The 9977-nt window shown below is 45.1% G+C and overlaps 1 protein-coding gene across 2 annotated transcripts; it reads left to right on the forward strand.

Moving 5' to 3' along the window:
* Positions 1 to 9329, forward strand: MGAT2 (alpha-1,6-mannosyl-glycoprotein 2-beta-N-acetylglucosaminyltransferase). Of its 2 annotated transcripts, none has more exons than XM_077267310.1 (2): positions 1 to 157; positions 7473 to 9329. In XM_077267310.1, exon 2 carries the CDS (start codon positions 7765 to 7767, stop codon positions 9064 to 9066), a length of 1302 nt encoding a protein of 433 aa, XP_077123425.1. In that variant the 5' UTR covers positions 1 to 157; positions 7473 to 7764; the 3' UTR covers positions 9067 to 9329. The 2 variants fall into 2 exon arrangements, with proteins under 2 accessions (XP_077123425.1, XP_077123426.1); XM_077267311.1 differs by having other exon boundaries at positions 95 to 219.
* Positions 9330 to 9977: the final 648 nt, after the last annotated feature.

Genomic DNA, 9977 nt, shown 5'->3' on the forward strand with positions numbered 1-9977 from the left:
TTTAGTATGTCCCAATCCGCAGCGACACGTCACGACGTCTGAGAGCGAATGAGCGTGTTGAGCAGGCGGGTCCGGAGACGGCGCGCTGGGTCAGGGAGCTCGGGGTGGGGGGGACACAGGCACAGAGCGGACAGCACGACGGCAGCAGGAGGCTCAGGTGAGGAGGTGACCCCGGCAACGGGCTGGAGGAGACGGGCTCCGGAGTCTCGCCCGTTACGTGTGAGGGCTCTGCGATGACGTCATGGGACCGTTGTGTGCAGTGTGTCTGCTGTGCGTGCTGAGGCGAGCGCCATGGGGGTTGTTATCTTCCGCTCTCGCACGGCCTGCTCTGCTGCCTGTGGCCGGAATCTGCGAGCTGGGCACCCGGGGAAATCCACCGCATCCTGCCTGTGCTGGAGGAAGTGGCTCAGGGGCTGCGCTCTGGAGTTGCCCATTGCTCAGGTTGTGGTTTTTGGGGTGAGCGCCCCCCAGGTCCTGTGTATAGGGCTTGTATTCTTGGTGGCCATGCTGCATAGCCCAGGTCTCCAACCTGTGGCTGAAAGACTACAACTCCTAGCATGCCTACTTCCTACTTTGTCCTCCAGAGCTGCACTCACTATTCTGCTGGTGCAGTCACTGTGTACATACATTACATTACTGATCCTGAGTTACATCCTGTATTATACTCCAGAGCTGCACTCACTATTCTGCTGGTGCAGTTACTGTGTACATACATTACATTACTGATCCTGAGTTACATCCTGTATTATACTCCAGAGCTGCACTCACTATCCTGCTGGTGCAGTCACTGTGTACATACATTACATTACTGATCCTGAGTTACATCCTGTATTATACTCCAGAGCTGCACTCACTATTCTGCTGGTGCAGTCACTGTGTACATACATTACATTACTGATCCTGAGTTACATCCTGTATTATACCCCAAAGCTGCACTCACTATTCTGCTGGTGCAGTCACTGTGTACATACATTACATTACTGATCCTGAGTTACATCCTGTATTATACTCCAGAGCTGCACTCGCTATTCTGCTGGTGCAGTTACTGTGTACATACATTACATTACTGATCCTGAGTTACATCCTGTATTATACCCCAGAGCTGCACTCACTATTCTGCTGGTGCAGTCACTGTGTACATACATTACATTACTGATCCTGAGTTACATCCTGTATTATACTCCAGAGCTGCACTCACTATTCTGCTGGTGCAGTTACTGTGTACATACATTACATTACTGATCCTGAGTTACATCCTGTATTATACTCCAGAGCTGCACTCGCTATTCTGCTGGTGCAGTCACTGTGTACATACATTACTGATCCTGAGTTACATCCTGTGTTATACTCCAGAGCTGCACTCGCTATTCTGCTGGTGCAGTTACTGTGTACATACATTACATTACTGATCCTGAGTTACATCCTGTATTATACCCCAGAGCTGCACTCACTATTCTGCTGGTGCAGTTACTGTGTACATACATTATATTACTGATCCTGAGTTACATCCTGTATTATACTCCAGAGCTGCACTCGCTATTCTGCTGGTGCAGTTACTGTGTACATACATTACATTACCGATCCTGAGTTACATCCTGTATTATACCCCAGAGCTGCACTCACTGTTCTGCTGGTGCAGTCACTGTGTACATACATTACTGATCCTGAGTTACATCCTGTATTATACTCCAGAGCTGCACTCGCTATTCTGCTGGTGCAGTTACTGTGTACATACATTACATTACTGATCCTGAGTTACATCCTGTATTATACCCCAGAGCTGCACTCACTATTCTGCTGGTGCAGTCACTGTGTACATACATTACTGATCCTGAGTTACATCCTGTATTATACTCCAGAGCTGCACTCACTATTCTGCTGGTGCAGTTACTGTGTACATACATTACATTACTGATCCTGAGTTACATCCTGTATTATACTCCAGAGCTGCACTCACTATCCTGCTGGTGCAGTCACTGTGTACATACATTACATTACTGATCCTGAGTTACATCCTGTATTATACTCCAGAGCTGCACTCACTATTCTGCTGGTGCAGTCACTGTGTACATACATTACATTACTGATCCTGAGTTACATCCTGTATTATACCCCAAAGCTGCACTCACTATTCTGCTGGTGCAGTCACTGTGTACATACATTACATTACTGATCCTGAGTTACATCCTGTATTATACTCCAGAGCTGCACTCGCTATTCTGCTGGTGCAGTTACTGTGTACATACATTACATTACTGATCCTGAGTTACATCCTGTATTATACCCCAGAGCTGCACTCACTATTCTGCTGGTGCAGTCACTGTGTACATACATTACATTACTGATCCTGAGTTACATCCTGTATTATACTCCAGAGCTGCACTCACTATTCTGCTGGTGCAGTTACTGTGTACATACATTACATTACTGATCCTGAGTTACATCCTGTATTATACTCCAGAGCTGCACTCGCTATTCTGCTGGTGCAGTCACTGTGTACATACATTACTGATCCTGAGTTACATCCTGTGTTATACTCCAGAGCTGCACTCGCTATTCTGCTGGTGCAGTTACTGTGTACATACATTACATTACTGATCCTGAGTTACATCCTGTATTATACCCCAGAGCTGCACTCACTATTCTGCTGGTGCAGTTACTGTGTACATACATTATATTACTGATCCTGAGTTACATCCTGTATTATACTCCAGAGCTGCACTCGCTATTCTGCTGGTGCAGTTACTGTGTACATACATTACATTACCGATCCTGAGTTACATCCTGTATTATACCCCAGAGCTGCACTCACTGTTCTGCTGGTGCAGTCACTGTGTACATACATTACTGATCCTGAGTTACATCCTGTATTATACTCCAGAGCTGCACTCGCTATTCTGCTGGTGCAGTTACTGTGTACATACATTACATTACTGATCCTGAGTTACATCCTGTATTATACCCCAGAGCTGCACTCACTATTCTGCTGGTGCAGTCACTGTGTACATACATTACTGATCCTGAGTTACATCCTGTATTATACTCCAGAGCTGCACTCACTATTCTGCTGGTGCAGTTACTGTGTACATACATTACATTACTGATCCTGAGTTACATCCTGTATTATACTCCAGAGCTGCACTCACTATTCTGCTGGTGCAGTCACTGTGTACATACATTACATTACTGATCCTGAGTTACATCCTGTATTATACTCCAGAGCTGCACTCACTATTCTGCTGGTGCAGTCACTGTGTACATACATTACATTACTGATCCTGAGTTACATCCTGTATTATAGTCCAGAGCTGCATTCACTATTCTGCTGGTTGCTGTTGAAAACTGTAAACAAGCTTATTTCTAGATGATGCTCATAACTTAGTGATTTCTTCTACTTTCTTTTATCCCTCCCGTGCAGCAGTGGATTCTATCTTGAAGCTACAACTCCTAACATTGCTGATGCATAATAGGATGTGTAGTATTTGCACAGGTTGGAGTCCACATTGTAATATTAGGTCTACAGTCGTTCATATCTCCTGACCCAGCTGTGTCCACCTGAGCATAAGCTTTTCTGCATTTCTCCATTTAACATCCTTGTTGGCTAATATAAATGTTTGGGGGGTTGTCACTGTAATAATAATAGTCTTTATTTATATAGCGCCAACATATTCCGCAGCGCTTTACAGTTGCAAACACAACAGTCATAGGTAACAACATTAACAATACAATAATTAAAGTGAAATAAGATGACACTGCTCATGAGAGCTTACGATCTACAATGAGGTGGGGGAGATACAGAGTACAGGTGTGTATGTACAATGATGTATTTACACTGATGGTCCAGCCATCTTCAGGGGGTGGGGGTAGATGGAGATAGTGAATTGGCTACACACACACACAAACATAAAATGACTTTGATTAGTGAATGTGGTAGGCCGCTCTGAACTAATGTGTTTTGAGGGAGCGCCTAAAACTATTCAAATTATGGATGGTCCTAATATCCTGGGGTAGATTATTAAAATACAGTGAAATATTTTACTTTTCACCAAGTCTTATGTTACACAGATGGTTCTTGCAAAGATCTCTTCCCAGCCAATCTCCTCATCGCAGGTAGGATTACAATGTCAGGAAACAGGCATGTATACACAGTTCACAATAGGTGATGTCACAGCTCACCTCCTCCTCCTGTACAATGACTGATACCATCTCTATATACAGTAGATAACACTGGATCCACCATTCACAATAGATGTCACCGCTCACCTCCTCCTCCTGTACAATGACTGATAACACCTCTATATACAGTAGATAACACTGGATCCACCATTCACAATAGATGTCACCGCTCACCTCCTCCTCCTGTGCAATGACTGATAACAGCTCTATATACAGTAGATAACACAGGATCCACCATTCACAATAATGTCACAGTTCACCTCCCCCTCCTGTACAATGACTGATAACACCTCTATATACAGTAGATAACACAGGGTCCACCATTCACAATAGATGTCACCGCTCACCTCCTCCTCCTCCTTTATAATGACTGATAACCTCTATATACCGTAGATAACACAGGGTCCACCATACACAATAGGTGATGTCACAGCTCACCTCCCCTCCTCCTGTACTGATAACACCTCTATATACAGTAGATAGCACAGGATCCACCATTCACAATAGGTGATGTCACAGCTCACCTCCTCCTCCTGTACAATGACTGATAACACCTCTATATACAGTAGATAGCACAGGATCCACCATTCACAATAGGTGGTCAGCTCACCTCCTTCTGTACAATGACTGATAACACCTCTATATACAGTAGATAGCACAGGATCCACCATTCACAATAGGTGGTCAGCTCACCTCCTTCTTCCTCCTCCTTTACAATGACTGATAACACCTCTGTATACAGATGATGTTCCTGGTAATGTAGGACCCGTTGTTAGTGTTGGCACGTGGTGATGTGTGACTGGAGCTCTTTTGTGCATCTTCTGTATCTGTGGCCATTCTCATATAAACAGCTGATGGGAACCTTTATGCCCCAAAGCCATTAACCTTTCACACTTCATAAATCTGTGTATCCATTGTCAGTGGTGCAGTCTGCTGATATTTCTACAATTGCTGCGGGTACATCAGTACCAGGTACAGGCCATTAGACCTCCCCAGAACCAGATACCTTTCAGCGCCTTTTTGTCTCGGGCAGATTTGTGATATGTTAGATTATAAGTCCTGTACTGAGAACTGATAGGTTAATTTTAAAGGAGAAGTTCTGGATTGTTCACAAAAATGGGCTCAAAATGTGAAGTGTGATCTTAAAAATATGAAACACTTTCCCTTTCTGAAGGGATATCGGGACTGTCATCATGGTGATATTAGACCTTCTCAACTCTATGGCTCTTTTAACCTTTTCAGAATAAGGCTATGTGCACATGTCCGGAACTCCTTGCCGCGGGAAAAACACATGCGTTTTCCAAGCGATCTGTAGCTTGGAAAACTGATTGACAGGTTGGTCACACTTGTCAAACATTGTATTTGACAAGTGTGACCAACTTTTTTCTATTGATGCTGCCTATGCAGAATCAATAGTAAAAAGATATAATGTTGAAAATAATAAAAAAAAAAAAATGAAAAATCGTGATATTCTCACCTTCCAGCGTCCCCCGCAGCCTTCCCGCTCCTCGTGATGCTCCTGGCATCTTCTGCTCCCTGTAATGCATTGTGAGTATGACCTGTGATGACATAGCGGTCTCGCGAGACCGCACGTCATCACAGGTCATTGCCGCAAGGCATTATTTAGAACGGGAGCATCGTGAGGAGCGGAAAGGCTGCCGGGGACGCCGGAAGGTGAGAATATCAGGATTCTTATTTTAATTTTTTTTTTTTAACAATTGTATGGTTCCCAGGGCCTGGAGGAGAGTCTCCTGTCCTCCACCCTGGGTACCAACCGCACATGATCCGCTTACTTCCCGTATGGTGGGCATAGCCACATGCGGAAAGTAAGCGGGTCAATACAGTCCTATGTGTGCAGAATCCCCGCGATTCCGCACAAAGAATGAACATGCTGCGTTTTTTTCCGGAATGCGATTCCACCGCGGAAAAAAACACATGTGCACAAAAATAGTGGATTGCATTCTAATAATAGGATGGTTAATGTGAGCGTATTTTTCGCGGTTTTATAGCAAAAAACACGCAAAAAATCCTGAACATGTGCACACAGCCTAAAGCAGGAAGATGCCACATCCTCAAGACAAGTGCAAGTCAAAACTCGAGGATGCCACTGGCTCACCTCTGCATTAAAGGGAAAGTCTCCCACCACTCGAGGACTGCTGCTGCTTTAGTCCTTAAACATAAGGGTGAATGACCTCGGGGAGATCAAAACATCCAACACCGCGGAGACACCATCACGTGTTTCTCAACGCAGTGATCAAGAACACTGCCACCATCCCTAAAGGGAAATATGCAAATGCATGTAGAAAAGCCGCGGAGACACCATCACGTGTTTCTCAATGCAAGCAATGAATAGCCTGGTCTTTCACCGGGAAGGAACAACCACGGGAAGGGCAGTATCCAAGAAAGGAAAACCACCTATGCCAAAACATGGTATCCATCCACAGACAGCTGTTTCGGGGTATTTGCCCCTCATCAGTGTGGAGTTGGAAACTGGCTATTAGGAGCAGTGCCTAGTGAAAAGACTATAAACATAAGGATAAATGACCTCGGGGAGATCAAAACATCCAACACCGCGGAGACACCATCACGTGTTTCTCAACGCAGTGATCCAGAACACTTCCCCCATCCCTAAAGGGAAATATGCAAATGCATGTAGAAAAGCCGTGGAGACACCATCACGTGTTTCTCAACGCAAGCAATGCTTGCGTTGAGAAACACGTGATGGTGTCTCCGCGGCTTTTCTACATGCAGCTGCTTTAGTCCTGACAGTCATTGTGAACTGTGCTGCAGTAATGAATTGCAGACCCAGTTAGGTCTCTCCATGGCGCCATCATTGCGGAGGACAGCAATTGGCTGCAGTGTTCACATTCGCACAATCGCACAAAATATATATATATATTTTTTTTATTTTTTTTTGTTTATTATATATATATATATATATATATATATATATATATATATATATATATATAATAAACAAAAAAAATATATATATATATTTTTTTTTGTGTGTGTTGGGGGTAGAAAAGCTTCCTGTGTGGGGTCCTTGTGTCATGATTCCGCTGATTTAGAGCTGTGGTTTCACCTCTCCATTGACCTTTTTAAGCTTCGGTCTCAAGAGACCATTCTAGAGTTCAGAGGGTCTTGTGCCCCCATGATGTCCGTCCCTGAAGTTTGCTCTCGTGGTCAGTTGGCGGAGTGTGTCCTGTCGGCTGGATCTCTATGTAGCTGGTCTTTTGCCTCATCCATTTATGCTTCTTCCTTTCCCAGATGTAACTGTGTTCTTTCTCTTGCAGGGGGAGCGGCGCTGAGGACAGAGAGCTGCGTGTCCTTATGTAGCAGATGCTGCACAGAGCCTGTTCCCAGCCGGTGCTCTGCTTCAGTCTCTGTGTGCGAGGCTGTGGGGATAAGAGATGCATCTGATCGCCCACTTGGAGCCGCGACTCATATCCTCATCAGATGGGAAGATGAGTTAGCCAAGGAGATTTGTTCTTTTAATGTTTCAGTCTGGGCTTTGATTAGGATCCCACAGGCCGGCCCTGTGTGTGTTCTTTCAACAACAACCCTTCCCTTCAATTGCTGCAGATCATGAGGTGCCGAATATATAAGAGGAAAGTCGTCATCCTCGCTCTGGTGGTGATAGGCTGCGGCTTGGCATTGTGGAACAGTGGCAAGCAAAAGAAAAATGACTTTGTGCAAGACGTGGAGCTGGAGAAACCACACAGCCGGGTGCACGTGTCTCCAGGAATTAGGAAAATGGCCAACGACTCGGTGGTGGAAAAAGCTCAGAAGCCGGAAGTGGATAACGTGACCTTGGTGTACAGGTCCGTGGTTTTCCAACTCAATTTTGATCAGACGATTAAAAACGTAGAAAGCATAAACCGTCCTCTAGATGACGTGGTTATAGTAGTGCAGGTGCACAACCGCCCTGAGTTTTTGCACCAGCTCTTGGAGTCACTGCGCAGAGCTAAGGGCATAGAGAATGTACTATTGATCTTCAGCCACGACTACTGGTCCCCGGAAATTAACCAGATTGTGGCCAGCATAGATTTTTGTCAAGTGCTTCAGATCTTTTTCCCTTTCAGTATTCAGCTGTACCCTAATGAGTTCCCAGGGCATGACCCCAAGGATTGTCCAAGGGACATAGAGAAGAAGGATGCCATCAAGCTCAGCTGCATCAATGCTGAATACCCAGATTCGTTCGGACATTACAGAGAAGCTAAGTTCTCCCAGACGAAGCATCACTGGTGGTGGAAACTGCATTTTGTGTGGGAGAAGGTCAAGGCCCTGAAAGACCATAAGGGTCTGGTCCTGTTCATCGAAGAAGATCATTACCTAGCCCCTGACTTTTACTACGTCCTTAAGAAAATGTGGAACAGGAAAATCGAGGAGTGTCCCGACTGTGACGTCATGACCCTCGGGACCTACGCCCGTCTCCAGACGTTCTCTGAGAAAGCAGATAAAGTGGAGGTGAAGACCTGGAAGTCTACTGAACACAACATGGGGATGACTATGAGCAGGGACACGTACCAGAGACTCCTCCAGTGCACGGACACTTTCTGCTCTTATGATGACTATAACTGGGACTGGACCCTTCAGCACTTGACTGTTACTTGTCTTCCTAAGTTCTGGAAAGTGATTGTGCCTGAGGTTCCCAGGATCTATCACATCGGGAGCTGCGGGATGCACCATAAGAAATCCTGTAAGCCAACGACAGAAAGTGCCAAACTGGAAGCTTTGTTCTTGGGCAACCAGCAGTACCTGTTTCCCGAGAACCTGGCAATCAGCAGACGATACTCCATGGCGGCTTTGTCGCCCCATGTGAAAAATGGGGGATGGGGAGACATTAGAGACCATGAGCTATGTAAGAGCTACCGCAGACTGCAGTAACATATAGGCCTCCCCATCTTTCTAAGTTTGTACGATGGCGTCCCGCACAACGGAATATACAAATTTATGCTCTAATTTCAATAATCAGTTTTTGTCAAATGTTGTCCCATAATTGTCCGTCGTCTCTATCCGCCTAGAATCGGACGAGAAGAAAAAAAACACTTTGATTTCTGCCTCATTATTTCTTAATACTAATTCTGGACTTGCATTATATATAACACGGCCATATGGATTCTTTTCAGAATAAACAAATATGAAGTGAAGACAGGCGGTCACTGCCTCCGATGGGTCAAGGGTTTGCTTCTTAGTACTAGGCTTCTGGATCTATATTAGGTCCCCACCTCCTCAATATGGTAGTATCTGTGCTATGGGCGTGCAAGTACAATTTGCCACTACTCTGATTTCATCTCTAGCAACCCCACCAAACCTGAGAATCAAGGTGACAATGTTCTGGTGGGTCTCTTTCTGCCTGCTCTCCTTTTTTGCTTCTTGCTGTGCAAGAATGGGGACGTGCTGCATTTCCACATATAGATGGGTGGGTTTCCAGCACTGCGCAGCCTTCATTTTCAGGATTGGATTAGGTAGGACCCCCACTGATCATGAGTGGTTGTTTATCCTAGCAATGCGCCGTTAATGTCACACGACAGGACATCTAGCTGGCATCAGGTTGAGAATACGAGCATTTATGTGGTCGGCTCAACCGAACGAATATTCATACATATCCCTTGTTGGTTAAAGGTGATCTGTGCGCTCTCCTAAAATGTCTGTTGCATTTACCGTGATCATACGAATACTGGCTAAACTATTTATTTTTAAACCTTTTTGTGGAAACATGTGGGTTCAGCAGGTATCCTGGTCCAGTAGCCAAAACCACATGGACCAGCGTTTGTCCCACCGAACACCATCTCTAG

Source organism: Ranitomeya variabilis, chromosome 1 (genome assembly GCF_051348905.1).
Source record: "Ranitomeya variabilis isolate aRanVar5 chromosome 1, aRanVar5.hap1, whole genome shotgun sequence".
Taxonomy (NCBI): domain Eukaryota; kingdom Metazoa; phylum Chordata; class Amphibia; order Anura; family Dendrobatidae; genus Ranitomeya; species Ranitomeya variabilis.

What these genes read in the sequence shown, in the direction of transcription:
- MGAT2 (XM_077267310.1), top strand. Translation starts at nt 7,765, where the DNA reads ATGAGGTGCCGAATATATAAGAGGAAAGTCGTCATCCTCGCTCTGGTG.